We start from the raw sequence: 16,150 nt of genomic DNA on the forward strand, positions 1-16,150 counted from the left end.
AATGTGGCAATTTTTGCTGCATCGGTCGCAAAATGCCGTCGAAATGACTATCGGTGGGGTGGCACTGCTCAATATGGAGACGTTTGTTGAGGTAAATTTTGAAGCAATTTGTTATAGTCAAGATTATTTTCATTTTTGTTTTACAGATAATAAAGACCATTTACTCCTACTTTGCAATGATGGTACAATTTGTTGAATAAATTTCTGTGGGTTTCCTTAAAATAAATTTCAATTTCAATGAAAAAGTTAGTTGAGTTCTCCCTCATCAGCACAGAATCATCATCATAATATTTTCTTTTCCTTAGATCAGATATCTTCTCCATTTTCCACCAACCTGAACCTGCGATTGCATCTCTAACGATGCAACTGCTGCTGCTCTTTCGTTATCACAAAACTTCGAGGGTAATGATGCGAAACGAACTCATCCCATCCCTCTTAGACCGTACTCCATCATCGATCTTTCCTTGCATTCCTCCCTCATTTCCTGGGAAAACATCGGAATTGCAGCCCCCCTCTCTTTCCCATTATGGGGCAAATATTTCAGCGGAATAGTTTTCCAACTCATCATATTTTTCTTGGAAAACTGTTTGTGCTCGTGCATCTCTGCGAGCGTGTGTTCGAATGTGAAAAGTTTCACTTGGAATCGTCTTTGAAAAATATTAATTTTCCCCGGCAGCGGCAATGGCTGTTGCTCGTCACCACTTTTCCTCCAATTGCAATGCTTCGAAATCAAACAAATAGAATTTTTCGATTGCCACCATCAAACATTTCCCACCACGTGAAAGAAAAATGAGAAAATGAGAATATGAAGAAGAAAAAAACTTTCACTTGTTCCAAACTCTGACAATCGGGGAATGCTCGAACACATGTGGTGATAAAAATATGTGGAAAATTCGTTCGGAAAATATTTTCTTTTCGTCCCCTGCTGAAAACTTCCAAATCCACGTCAAAAGAGATCCTGCACGTCAGTTTGTTCCCATTTTCTATTTGATTTTTCATTGTCTTTTCACTCTGTCTAGTGATTTTTCAGCCGCCTGAACTGAAGTTTATATTAGACAGCGGAACTTTTCCTTTTTGTCGGCACTCGCTCAGCATGTGAGCGTGAATGGTTTGTGCCTGGTGCTGATTATTGTGGAAAATTTTGGATAAATTTTTTGAAAAATCTTTAAACTACTTAAGAAATAACAATAAAATACAAAAATACAAAAATACAAAAATACAAAAATACAAAAATACAAAAATACAAAAATACAAAAATACAAAAATACAAAAATACAAAAATACAAAAATACAAAAATACAAAAATACAAAAATACAAAAATACAAAAATACAAAAATACAAAAATACAAAAATACAAAAATACAAAAATACAAAAATACAAAAATACAAAAATACAAAAATACAAAAATACAAAAAAACAAAAATACAAAAATACAAAAATACAAAAATACAAAAATACAAAAATACAAAAATACAAAAATACAAAAATACAAAAATACAAAAATACAAAAATACAAAAATACAAAAATACAAAAATACAAAAATACAAAAATACAAAAATACAAAAATACAAAAATACAAAAATACAAAAATACAAAAATACAAAAATACAAAAATACAAAATACAAAAATACAAAAATACAAAAATACAAAAATACAAAAATACAAAAATACAAAAATACAAAAATACAAAAATACAAAAATACAAAAATACAAAAATACAAAAATACAAAAATACAAAAATACAAAAATACAAAAATACAAAAATACAAAAATACAAAAATACAAAAATACAAAAATACAAAAATACAAAAATACAAAAATACAAAAATACAAAAATACAAAAATACAAAAATACAAAAATACAAAAATACAAAAATACAAAAAATACAAAAATACAAAAATACAAAAATACAAAAATTCAAAAATACAAAAATACAAAAATACAAAAATACAAAAATATAAAAATACAAAAATACAAAAATACAAAAATACAAAAATACAAAAATACAAAAATACAAAAATACAAAAATACAAAAATACAAAAATACAAAAATACAAAAATACAAAAATACAAAAATACAAAAATACAAAAATACAAAAATACAAAAATACAAAAATACAAAAATACAAAAATACAAAAATACAAAAATACAAAAATACAAAAATACAAAAATACAAAAATACAAAAATACAAAAATACAAAAATACAAAAATACAAAAATACAAAAATACAAAAATACAAAAATACAAAAATACAAAAATACAAAAAAAAAAAAACAAAAATACAAAAATACAAAAATACAAAAATACAATACATAATTCGATAGCGGTGTGCTCTAATGTTCTAACTGAAAATTGGGCCAAAATGAGTTAATGATGCCATCTTTTAGCTAATTAAATTCCCTACAAAACGCTTCTAACAGATCTGAAAAATTCGTTTCCTACGCGGAGATATCGCCTTGCAACCATTTGTACTAACTGACATTTTCGAACGCATCATGGATGTGCTCTCTTATTTTTCATCATGGCTTGACCTTTTGAAAACACGCAAATCCATAAAATTACGATTACACTATAATATTATGGTAAATTGCCAGGTGTCCTTACTAGTTTGAGCAATATTATGGAGCACTATTTTGGAAGGCAAATAGCACAAGTGTGCACATTTGGAAGCGAGAAGGAATTATCAGTTAGGTGAAGTGTGTTAAAATGGTTTCGTGGAGTAGTTTTTTTTTGTTTGGACGACCCATTGATTAGGATTAGTGTACTTAGGTTCTGTAGGCTAGTTTAAAATGTTGTTACGTAGTTTTCTTTGCATGGACGACCCCTGCAGTTGTACTAAGAGTGCACAACGACTTGAAGAATGTTTCAAATTGGACTTTTGGGTTGGGGAAAAATGTTGTTACGTCGTTTTTTTTTTCATGGACGACCCCTTCAGTTGTGCTAAGAGTGCACAACGACTTGAAGAATGTTTAAAATTGACTTTTAGGTTGGGCTAAGTGGGTAATGGGTTGGGAAAAATGTTGTAACGTCGTTTTTTTTCATGGACGACCCCTTCAGTTGTGCTAGGAGTGCACAACGACTTGAAGAATGTTTCAAATTGGACTTTTGGGTTGGGCTAAGTGGGTAATGGGTTGGGGAAAAATGTTGTTACGTCGTTTTTTTTTCATGGACGACCCCTTCAGTTGTGCTAGGAGTGCACAACGACTTGAAGAATGTTTCAAATTAGACTTTTGGGTTGGGCTAAGTGGGTAATGGGTTGGAGAAAAATGTTGTTACGTCGTTTTTTTCATGGACGACCCCTACAGTTGTGCTAAGAGTGCACAACGACTTGAAGAATGTTTAAATTTGACTTTTAGGTTGGGCTAAGTGAGTAATGGGTTGGGGAAAAATGTTGTTACGTCGTTTTTTTTTCATGGACGACCCCTTCAGTTGTGCTAAGAGTGCACAACGACTTGAAGAATGTTTCAAAGTGGACTTTTAGGTTGGGCTAAGTGGGTAATGGGTTGGGGAAAAATGTTGTTACATCGTTTTTTTTCATGGACAACCCCTTCAGTTGTGCTAGGAGTGCACAACGACTTGAAGAATGTTTCAAACTGGACTTTTGGGTTGGGCTAAGTGGGCATTGGGTTGGGGAAAATTATTGTTACGTCGTTTTTTTTTGCATGGACGACCCCTTCAGTTGTGCTAGGAGTGCACAACGACTTGAAGAATGTTTCAAATTGGACTTTTGGGTTGGGCTAAGTGAGTAATGGGTTGGGGGAAAATGCTGTTAAGTCGTTTTTTTTCATGGACGACCCCTACAGTTGTGCTAAGAGTGCACAACGACTTGAAGAATGTTTAAATTTGACTTTTAGGTTGGGCTATGTGAGTAATGGGTTGGGAAAAAATGTTGTTACATCGTTTTTTTTCATGGACGACCCCTGCAGTTGTGCTAGGAGTGCACAACGACTTGAAGAATGTTTCAAACTGGACTTTTGGGTTGGGCTAAGTGGGCATTGGGTTGGGGAAAATTATTGTTACGTCGTTTTTTTTTGCATGGACGACCCCTTCAGTTGTGCTAGGAGTGCACAACGACTTGAAGAATGTTTCAAATTGGACTTTTGGGTTGGGCTAAGTGGGTAATGGGTTGGGGAAAAATGTTGTTACGTCGTTTTTTTTCATGGACGACCCCTACAGTTGTGCTAAGAGTGCACAACGACTTGAAGAATGTTTAAATTTGACTTTTAGGTTGGGCTAAGTGAGTAATGGGTTGGGGAAAAATGTTGTTACGTCGTTTTTTTTTCATGGACGACCCCTTCAGTTGTGCTAAGAGTGCAAAACGACTTGAAGAATGTTTCAAAGTGGACTTTTAGGTTGGGCTAAGTGGGTAATGGGTTGGGAAAAATGTTGTTACGTCGTTTTTTTTCATGGACGACCCCTTCAGTTGTGCTAGGAGTGCACAACGACTTGAAAAATGTTTCAAATTGGACTTTTGGGTTGGGCTAAGCGGGCAATGAGTTGGGGAAAATTATTGTTACGTCGTTTTTTTGCATGGACGACCCCTAAAGTTGAGCTAAGCGTGCACAACGACATGAAGAATGTTTCAAATTGGACTTTTGAGTTGGGCTACTATACAATATTATATCATTTTAACAGAATTTAGAGTCATAGAGACGCACCTGAGAAATGGTAAAATCCGTAAAAAAAATACTTTCACCCCCACTAACAATACGTAGTATTTTTTTGCATAAACGAACCCTGCAGTTAAGCTGAGAGTGGACAACGACTTAAAGAATCTTTTCAATTTGGTCTTTTGGGTTGGAACCCACTTGTAAAATGTTGTTACGTAGCTGAAACTTTGCATACATGTTTCCTGTACAATATAGCTCATACAAAATCCCATACAAAGTACTTAAAAAGATAAAAAAAAAACTCACGACCCACTTAGCCCAACCAAAAATCCAATTTAATATTCTTCAAGTCGATGTGCACTCTTAGTTCAACTGCAGGGGTCGTCCATGCAAAAAAACGACGTAACAACATTTTTCCCCAACCCATTACCCACTTAGCCCAACCCAAAAGTCAAATTTAATATTCTTCAAGTCGTTGTGCACTCTTAGCTCAACTGCAGGGGTCGTCCATGCAAAAAAAACGACGTAACAACATTTTTCCCCAACCCATTACCCACTTAGCCCAACCCAAAAGTCAAATTTAATATTCTTCAAGTCGTTGTGCACTCTTAGCTCAACTGCAGGGGTCGTCCATGCAAAAAAAAAAACGACGTAACAACATTTTTCCCCAACCCATTACTCACTTAGCCCAACCTAAAAGTCAAATTTAAACATTCTTCAAGTCGTTGTGCACTCTTAGCTCAACTGCAGGGGTCGTCCATGCAAAAAAAACGACGTAACAACATTTTTCCCCAACCCATTACCCACTTAGCCCAACCCAAAAGTCAAATTTAATATTCTTCAAGTCGTTGTGCACTCTTAGCTCAACTGCAGGGGTCGTCCATGCAAAAAAAACGACGTAACAACATTTTTCCCCAACCCATTACCCACTTAGCCCAACCCAAAAGTCAAATTTAATATTCTTCAAGTCGTTGTGCACTCTTAGCTCAACTGCAGGGGTCGTCCATGCAAAAAAAACGACGTAACAACATTTTTCCCCAACCCATTACCCACTTAGCCCAACCCAAAAGTCAAATTTAATATTCTTCAAGTCGTTGTGCACTCTTAGCTCAACTGCAGGGGTCGTCCATGCAAAAAAAACGACGTAACAACATTTTTCCCCAACCCATTACCCACTTAGCCCAACCCAAAAGTCAAATTTAATATTCTTCAAGTCGTTGTGCACTCTTAGCTCAACTGCAGGGGTCGTCCATGCAAAAAAAACGACGTAACAACATTTTTCCCCAACCCATTACCCACTTAGCCAAACCCAAAAGTCAAATTTAATATTCTTCAAGTCGTTGTGCACTCTTAGCTCAACTGCAGGGGTCGTCCATGCAAAAAAAACGACGTAACAACATTTTTCCCCAACCCATTACCCACTTAGCCCAACCCAAAAGTCCAATTTGAAACATTCTTCAAGTCGTTGTGCACTCTTAGCTCAACTGCAGGGGTCGTCCATGCAAAAAAAAACGACGTAACAACATTTTTCCCCAACCCATTACCCACTTAGCCCAACCTAAAAGTCAATTTTAAACATTCTTCAAGTCGTTGTGCACTCTTAGCACAACTGCAGGGGTCGTCCATGCAAAAAAAAATGACGTAACAACATTTTTCCCCAACCCATTACCCACTTAGCCCAACCCAAAAGTCAAATTTAATATTCTTCAAGTCGTTGTGCACTCTTAGCTCAACTGCAGGGGTCGTCCATGCAAAAAAAACGACGTAACAACATTTTTCCCCAACCCATTACCCACTTAGCCCAACCCAAAAGTCCAATTTGAAACATTCTTCAAGTCGTTGTGTACTCTTAGCTCAACTGCAGGGGTCGTCCATGCAAAAAAAAACGACGTAACAACATTTTTCCCCAACCCATTACCCACTTAGCCCAACCTAAAAGTCAATTTTAAACATTCTTCAAGTCGTTGTGCACTCTTAGCACAACTGCAGGGGTCGTCCATGCAAAAAAAAATGACGTAACAACATTTTTCCCCAACCCATTACCCACTTAGCCCAACCCAAAAGTCAAATTTAATATTCTTCAAGTCGTTGTGCACTCTTAGCTCAACTGCAGGGGTCGTCCATGCAAAAAAAACGACGTAACAACATTTTTCCCCAACCCATTACCCACTTAGCCCAACCCAAAAGTCCAATTTGAAACATTCTTCAAGTCGTTGTGCACTCTTAGCTCAACTGCAGGGGTCGTCCATGCAAAAAAAAAACGACGTAACAACATTTTTCCCCAACCCATTACCCACTTAGCCCAACCTAAAAGTCAATTTTAAACATTCTTCAAGTCGTTGTGCACTCTTAGCACAACTGCAGGGGTCGTCCATGCAAAAAAAAATGACGTAACAACATTTTTCCCCAACCCATTACCCACTTAGCCCAACCCAAAAGTCAAATTTAATATTCTTCAAGTCGTTGTGCACTCTTAGCTCAACTGCAGGGGTCGTCCATGCAAAAAAAACGACGTAACAACATTTTTCCCCAACCCATTACCCACTTAGCCCAACCCAAAAGTCCAATTTGAAACATTCTTCAAGTCGTTGTGTACTCTTAGCTCAACTGCAGGGGTCGTCCATGCAAAAAAAAACGACGTAACAACATTTTTCCCCAACCCATTACCCACTTAGCCCAACCTAAAAGTCAATTTTAAACATTCTTCAAGTCGTTGTGCACTCTTAGCACAACTGCAGGGGTCGTCCATGCAAAAAAAAATGACGTAACAACATTTTTCCCCAACCCATTACCCACTTAGCCCAACCCAAAAGTCAAATTTAATATTCTTCAAGTCGTTGTGCACTCTTAGCTCAACTGCAGGGGTCGTCCATGCAAAAAAAACGACGTAACAACATTTTTCCCCAACCCATTACCCACTTAGCCCAACCCAAAAGTCCAATTTGAAACATTCTTCAAGTCGTTGTGCACTCTTAGCTCAACTGCAGGGGTCGTCCATGCAAAAAAAAACGACGTAACAACATTTTTCCCCAACCCATTACCCACTTAGCCCAACCTAAAAGTCAATTTTAAACATTCTTCAAGTCGTTGTGCACTCTTAGCACAACTGCAGGGGTCGTCCATGCAAAAAAAAATGACGTAACAACATTTTTCCCCAACCCATTATCCACTTAGCCCAACCTAAAAGTCAAATTTAATATTCTTCAAGTCGTTGTGCACTCTTAGCTCAACTGCAGGGGTCGTCCATGCAAAAAAAAAACGACGTAACAACATTTTTCCCCAACCCATTACCCACTTAGCTCAACCCAAAAGTCCAATTTGAAACATTCTTCAAGTCGTTGTGCACTCCTAGCACAACTGCAGGGGTCGTCCATGCAAAAAAAAACGACGTAACAACATTTTTCCCCAACCCATTACCCACTTAGCCCAACCTAAAAGTCAATTTTAAACATTCTTCAAGTCGTTGTGCACTCTTAGCACAACTGCAGGGGTCGTCCATGCAAAAAAAAAACGACGTAACAACATTTTTCCCCAACCCATTACCCACTTAGCCCAACCCAAAAGTCAAATTTAATATTCTTCAAGTCGTTGTGCACTCTTAGCTCAACTGCAGGGGTCGTCCATGCAAAAAAAAACGACGTAACAACATTTTTCCCCAACCCATTACCCACTTAGCCCAACCCAAAAGTCCAATTTGAAACATTCTTCAAGTCGTTGTGCACTCTTAGCTCAACTGCAGGGGTCGTCCATGCAAAAAAAACGACGTAACAACATTTTTCCCCAACCCATTACCCACTTAGCCCAACCCAAAAGTCCAATTTGAAACATTCTTCAAGTCGTTGTGCACTCTTAGCTCAACTGCAGGGGTCGTCCATGCAAAAAAAAACGACGTAACAACATTTTTCCCCAACCCATTATCCACTTAGCCCAACCTAAAAGTCAAATTTAATATTCTTCAAGTCGTTGTGCACTCTTAGCTCAACTGCAGGGGTCGTCCATGCAAAAAAAAACGACGTAACAACATTTTTCCCCAACCCATTACCCACTTAGCCCAACCCAAAAGTCTAATTTGAAACATTCTTCAAGTCGTTGTGCACTCCTAGCACAACTGCAGGGGTCGTCCATGCAAAAAAAACGACGTAACAACATTTTTCCCCAACCCATTACCCACTTAGCCCAACCCAAAAGTCAAATTTAATATTCTTCAAGTCGTTGTGCACTCTTAGCTCAACTGCAGGGGTCGTCCATGCAAAAAAAAACGACGTAACAACATTTTTCCCCAACCCATTACCCACTTAGCCCAACCCAAAAGTCAAATTTTACCATTCTTCAAGTCGTTGTGCACTCTTAGCTCAACTGCAGGGGTCGTCCATGCAAAAAACTACGTAACAACATCTTTCATAGTTGATGTGCACACTTGGCACAACTGTATGGGTCGTCCATACTTAAAAATATTACGTATTTAATTTGTTTGAGGCACATTTGTTCTATTCAATACATTCATCGATTCCATTGCATGAGACACACTTGTTCCAACTGCAATTCACCATAAATCTAAATAACGGTTTGTGCCTTGGATACCATTCGTTTTTGAAAGGTCGTATGATATAATTGAAATAAAATAAACAAGCTAAAAGTTTTTACAACATCATTTTCTTATGTTTTTAGGAATACATCAACCTAGTATTCGTCATAGTTGATGTATTATGGATGGTTTTACAATTATATTCATAAAAAAATATAATTTCACTTATTTTTTTATACAAAAATTTTGATTTAAATGCTAATTTTTCCAAAAGGTTAATTTTCCTACCAAATTCAAACTAAAATCAGTGTTTGAAAAAAGTTTTGATATAAAATGTTTTTCTTACGCTTAAATTAACCAACTCGTGAAAAAATTACATTGAAACAACTAATGTGAACTATTTTAACAATAAAATTACTTTGCACGCTTTTGTACCAAAGCCCTGTGCACGTTTGTGCTAACTCATACAAATTACCTCCCAAAACACACTTGTGCCAATTGCTAGCATGATTTTTTTTCTTATTTTCTCAGCTAAAATTTTTCTAGCATTTCAAAAGTTTTTATATTTCACAATGTCTTTAAGTAATGTCAGGTGCATACTTTAAAATTGTTAGAACAATTGTTTGTCGAATAGTTTTCCAGAAACAGTAATTCAAAGTTTAAAAATCGATTTTCTCGCAACTACCAAAATGTCAGTTAGTATAAGAGAGCACACCGCTATCGAATTGTTGCCCGAATCACCTTGAATTTCGTCTCTACGCCTTTCCCTCACAGTCGCGACTAAAAATAAATTCCTTCGTTTTCGTCTGGAGTGCTTCCTCAACCCACAAAGAATTTCTAATAAATAAAATATTTCTTGCGGTGACGCGTGATCCAGCGTCCAACCCTGCCAACCAACCAGCCTGCCCCATCAATCCACCCAAAAGAGCGTTCAACGGCCTGACAGCTTTTGACAATGAGGAGAAAAAGGGGCAACCCAGCCGAGATGGGTGGCATGTGCTGGCACGACGTCGTCTCGAAATAAGCACTTTTCAGCGTTCCCGAAAAACTCAACCCGGGCTGGCAAGTGTGCTTTCGACACGCCTCAACTGATTTAGCTTTTCACCAGTCCATTTACCCCGGGGTGCGCGGGGTTTGGCGGGGCTCGCTCCTCCTACTGTCAAGGTGAGCGCCCAGTTCAATATACTAAATTTTGTGAAAATTTCTCCGATTTCCAGACTGTCAGAAGTTGATTAGTGGAGGGGGGAATGGGAGGGAGATTTCTTTCTTTTTTTTTTCTCTCTCTCTTCAGTTTCAGGTGCCTATTTAGGGGAGCGTTTTTCTGGCAGATTTATTGGTGCTGCTCTTGGAAGGTGCAGGAGGACCGAGCTTTAGGATCTGCGGTTGTGCTGACTCGGTGTAGATTACTTTAATTGGCAGATTGCTCGAGTCGTTTAACGTGAAAGTTTTATTGCTAATTGCATGCAGTTTTTAAAATGGAAATGGCGCTGAACGGCTGAGGTGGAACGAATAAAATAAGAATTTATGTTATGGTACCCTGTTAGAGGGCAATTCAAAGGACATTTTGTCGCGATTGATTTGTATTTCTGCAGGAGTGGGTCTAGATATATTTTTGATGGCTGAGCAGTTCTCTCAGATTTCGGCCATACGTTTTTTTTGTATTTTTTAATCCGACTGAAACTTTTTTGGTGCCTTTAGTATGCCCAAAGAAGCCATTTTGCATCATTAGTTTGTCCATATAATTTTCCATACAAATTTGGCAGCTGTCCATACAAAAATGATGTATTAAAATTCAAAAATCTTTACCTTTTGAAGGAATTTTTTGATCGATTTGGTGTCTTCGGCAAATAAGTAGGTATGAATACGGACTACACTGGAAAAAAATGATACGCGGTAAAAAATTTTGGTGATTTTTTATTTAACTTTTTGTTACTAAAACTTGATTTGCAAAAAAAAAAACACAATTTTAATTTTTTTTCATTTTCTGATATGTTTTAGGAGACATCAAATGCCAATTTTTCAGAAATTTCCAGGTTGTGCAAAAAATCATTGAGCGAGTTATAAATTTTTGAATCAACACTGATTTTTTCAAAAAATCGAAAAATTGGTCGCAAAAATTTTTTAACTTAATTTTTTAATGTTAAATCAAATTTGCAATCAAAAAGTACATTAGTGAAATTTTGATAAAGTGCACCGTTTTCATGTTAAACCAATTTTTAGGTGACTTTTTTGAAAATAGTCGCAGTTTTTCATTTTTTAAAATTAGTGCACATGTTTGCCCACCTTTAAAAAAATATTTTTGAAGAGCTGAGAAAATTTTCTATATTTTGCTTTTTAGAACTTTGTTGATATGACCCTTAGTTGCTGAGATATTGCCATGCAAAGGTTTAAAAACATGAAAATTGATGTTTTCCAAGTCTCACCCAAACAACCCACCATTTTCTAACGTCGATATCATTCGTGAAAGTTTCCGATCCTTAAAAAAATACCAAATTTTTAAATCAAGACTAACATTTCAAAAGGGCCAAACATTCATTATTACGCCCTTTTGAAATGTTAGTCTTGATTAAAAAAATTGGATTTTTTTTTAGGATCGGAAAATTTCACGAATGTTTTATATTTTAAAATTGTAAATCGAACCATTAGTTGCTGAGATATCGACGTAAGAAAATGGTAGGTTGTTTGGGTGAGACTTAGAAATAATCAATTTTCATGTTTTTAAACCTTTGCATGGCAATATCTCAGCAACTAAGGGCCGTTTAAACATAGTTCAAAAAAGCAAAATATAGAGAATTTTCTCAGCTTATCAAAAATATTTTTTTTTCATAAGTGTGCAAACATGTGCGCTAAATTAACTCATGAAAAACTGCAACTATTTTCAAAAAAGTTACCTTAAAATGGCTTTAACTTGAAAACGGTGCACATCATCAAAATTTCACTAGAGTACCGTAAACCGGGGTGACTTTGATAGAATTTCAATTTGTTTTTGGAATATTTATCAACTGATAAGGTTTTTATCAAGATTATTATTTTTAAAACATGCACTGGGGTAGGCCACACAAAGTCCATGCATTTAAAAAAAAAAAAAGTTTTTTCAATGTTGTTTAGAAAAATAGTTACGTGCAAAATTCTTAGTTTAATTCCGGGGTGACTTTGATAGTCATAGTTTTGCCTTCCTCACTGAGGTAAGGCTATAATCCTGCTCGTAAAATGAACTTTTCACAGAATGCTCGTAGACCCACCTTCATGTATACCTATCGACTCAGAATCGAAAACTGAACAAATGTCTGAGTGTGTGTATGTGTGTGTGTATGTGACCAAAATTCTCACTGAGTTTTCTCAGCACTGGCTGAGCCGATTTTGGTCAAACCAGTTGCATTCGATTTGGTTTAAGGTCCCATACGTACCTATTGATTTTTATAAAGTTTCGATATGTAGTTCAAAAGTTATGTATACAAGTGTTTTTGTATTTATCCGGATGTTGGATAAGTGACCGGAACTCGATTCAAATATCGTCATTTTATACATGACAGTGCGTGGCCGAATGGGTTCGATTCCCATCTGCTCCAACCTTCCATCGGGTGAGGAAGTAAAATGTCGGTCCCGGCCTTGGTTGTTAGGCCGTTAAGTCATTCCAGGTGTAGGAGTCGTCTCCATGCCATAAGTACAAACAACACACCAAACCAAGCCTACTCCGGTGGAATCGCTGGCGGCGGTTGGACTCGCAATCCAAAGGTCTTCAGTTCAAACACTGGGGTGGAAATTTTCAAAACTTGTTTTCGTAAAACCGCGATAACTCGTGATGTTTATAAGCAAACCCCTTATGTCTATATATCAAAATTTTTGTAATTGTCTGCTCTACAACTTTGTAGAACATTGTTACACTCTAAAAAATAACCCTGCAAAATTAGAAAAAAACACGAAATTTTAAAATGAAAAATTTTGTTCTAAATGAAACAATGACCCTTCTGGGTCAATGTAGATTCGAAAAGTACATTAAATTTCCCATAAAATGACATGTTCCAAAATTTTTGACAGTCGAGTAACGGAAAATGGGGGAATTTTTAAAACTTTTTTAGTGTTTTTTTTTTCGATGAAAAATACGTTTTTTCGGAATTCTGAGTACGCCATCAAATCGGGCGTCTAATTTTACATAAAAGTCCCTTTGACACCAAATTTCTATCTCATCACCGTTTCAGGCTGCAAATTATTGAAAAACACCTCTTTTTTCGCATGTTCAAAAATGGAAGGGGTCGTACCGCCCCTCCGTCACGAGATATCAAAAAACGGACCTCGGATTCGTGATCAGGGACAAAAGTTACCCCTTAGGACAAAGTTTCACGCAAATCGAAGAGGGGTCGGGGCAACTTTTCCCGATTTCGTGTGAGTTGGTAGAGAATTACCCATATAAATTTTATGTAAAAATGTTAATAATAGGAATTTTGCCTGAAATTTGATAAAACTAGTTTTGTTTATAAAATTATCGATTTATATTGCATTTTATACTGAATTTAAAGCACGAATCACAAGTTTTCATATTTTACATGAAATTTGTTCTACTGAAAATGGTAATAAATTTGGAGTTTTTTTTTTAATTGTGTCTCAAAAACACATATTATTTATTATTTTCAATTTTATTTAACCTTCTACTAGTGGAAAATTGTCCAAGGAATCCAAAAATGCATTCCGTTTTCCGATTCAAAATAATGTTCATTGAGAAAATCATGACACTTTAAGAAGTTTGAAATAATGACTTTAATCAACATTTTCTTAACTATAGTTAACCAACTTTCTGAACTATTCAAAATTTTATGAATGTTCTTCTTTAGGTACTTTGAACACTTCTCTACCACCGTCAGTATGATTCTAAACCATTCCGTAAGTATTTGAATTGTACTCTTCATTTTGCAGAAAAATCGCGAACCTATCAAAGCCACCCCGGCTATCAAAGTCACCAAATTACATTTTACATTGATCAAAAAATTCACAACTTGGTCAAAGATTTTTTGCACAACCTGGAAATTTCTGAAAAGTTGTTTTTTACAAATCAAGTTTTAGTGACAAAAAGTTGAATGAAAAATCACCAATATTTTTTACCGTGTATCATATATTTTCAGTATAGTCCGTATCTATACCTACAACTTTGCCGAAGACACCAAATCGATCAAAAAATACCTTCAAAAGATACCGATTTTTGAATTTTCATACATCAATTTTGTATGATTAAAAAATACAAAAATTAAAATTGAAGAAAAAATACCGTTTCGTAGAGAATTGCTCGGCTGCATCATCCATTCTTCCATTTAACAGAATCAACAAAACTATGATTTTGTACTGTGCAACAAGAATGGTTTGTAATTATCCTCATTATGAGCGTTTACCTATGTATGACCCAACTATACAAATACCGCAACACTCACCCAGAAAACTTCAAATCAACCTACCGACAATGGAGTTTGAAACGTCCCTGGAAGCTTTCGAGGCCCTGGTCGCCGTCGCTCGCCGCCTCGCACGGTTCGTTGGGATGGACGTCCTGGCGAATTCGTACCGTCCCAACGCCCTAACCGCGATGACCCTGGTCGGCTGTCTCAGCTACATCGTGATCGGGATCTACAGCGCGTGGTTCTTCTATCCGGACATTTACGTCACGCTGCAGGCGCTGGCCCCGGTTGGGATAGCGTTTCAGGGCGCGGCCAAACTGTACTCCGGAATCATCTATCGGGACTTTTTCTACGGAAGGATAAAGCTGCTGGAGGACTTTCATCGGAAACATGCGAAGAACCCTCGGAACAACGCGGTACTGCTTAGTTTGATGAAGAAGGTGCACTTGGTCTGCAGGTTGCTGATTGCTGCCTACTTTGTGGCCATCGCCGGGTTCGGACTGTATCCGCTGTATTTCTACGTTATGTACGGAGAACGGACCATGGCGTTGACGGCAGTGTTGCCAGGGGTCGGGGTCGAATCGAACTGGGGTTATAGTGTAACACTGGGGTATCAATTGTTTCTGCTGGCGATTGCTATAAGTGGGATTTCGGCTTCCGATACTGCCGTTCTGTTATTCGTGTCCAACTTGGCTGGGTTGGTGGATGTCTACAAAAATGATCTCGTAGAGTTGGATGAACTGATGGAAGCTAAAGTGAGGGATGAGAGCCAAATTGCGACCAAGCTTAAACAAATCATAGTGGATCATTTGGCGATAATTGAGTTGGTTAAAGGCAAAGGTTGAAGTTAATTTATTTAAAAAAAAATCAACATACTTTCAGCTACGAATCCGAACTGGGACAACGGTACGAGATGATCAACTTCGTCCAGGTAGCGTCTTCGGTATCGTGTCTAACCCTCTCGCTGTTCCTGTGCTACATGACCAACGACATTCCGAGCTATGCCTTCCTGCTGGGAGCACTGTTCCAGCTGCTGGAATTCTGTCTGCTGGGAACCATTTTCAGAGTGAAAGTGAGTTAATCGATAGCGCATAACAAAGTATTTACAAACAATATTTTTTGCTGCTTGTTTTTCCACAGAACGATGAAGTAATTATCGCCATTTACAACACCAAGTGGTACCTGTTGAATAATTCGCAGCGGCAGATGCTTCGGTTTATGTTTCACAGCAGTCAGAACCCGGTCGAGCTGACCATCGGCGGGTTGGCGCTGCTCAACATTGAGACGTTCGTTGAGGTGAGCGTTGACATGTTCGGTAAGGACTGTTTAATTTGGATCCGCTTTCAGATTATGAAGACCATCTACCAGTACTTTGCAATGATGATTAGCTTCATGGAGTAAGCTTGGAAATTGCTGCCTAAATGCTAAATGAAAAATACTCTCACCTCATATATCTCTGATGATCCACAGCTCGGTAGTATAAGTTTCAACGTAAAAATGCTAATGACTACTCACGTAATTACACCGAGAACCTTCTATGGCTTCAGAGAAAAAAAAAAACACAAAAACACACATTCCGAGCAACAAGCGAGAACCTGGTTTCCCGATGTCCCGGAACGTTCCAAGG

General features: G+C 37.2%; 2 protein-coding genes across 2 annotated transcripts in view; both read left to right on the forward strand.

Moving 5' to 3' along the window:
- The window catches only part of LOC120421043 (uncharacterized), a 53,811-nt gene extending 43,360 nt beyond the window's left edge, over positions 1-10,451 (forward strand). The window contains exons 5-6 of the mRNA XM_039584186.2: positions 1-91; positions 10,434-10,451. The exon at positions 1-91 is cut by the window's left edge and continues 65 nt beyond it. Of these exons, the coding sequence (XP_039440120.2) occupies positions 1-91; positions 10,434-10,451 (109 nt within the window). The remainder of the gene's footprint in view (positions 92-10,433) is intronic.
- A 4,140-nt stretch (positions 10,452-14,591) lies between these two features.
- Positions 14,592-15,924, forward strand: LOC120421039 (putative odorant receptor 83c). Its single transcript, XM_039584182.1, has 4 exons — positions 14,592-15,346; positions 15,406-15,595; positions 15,664-15,819; positions 15,871-15,924. Exons 1-4 carry the CDS (start codon positions 14,592-14,594, stop codon positions 15,922-15,924), a joined length of 1,155 nt encoding a protein of 384 aa, XP_039440116.1.
- The last annotated feature ends 226 nt before the right edge of the window (positions 15,925-16,150 follow it).

The sequence above is a fragment of the Culex pipiens genome, chromosome 2 (assembly GCF_016801865.2).
Source record: "Culex pipiens pallens isolate TS chromosome 2, TS_CPP_V2, whole genome shotgun sequence".
Lineage (NCBI taxonomy): Eukaryota > Metazoa > Arthropoda > Insecta > Diptera > Culicidae > Culex > Culex pipiens.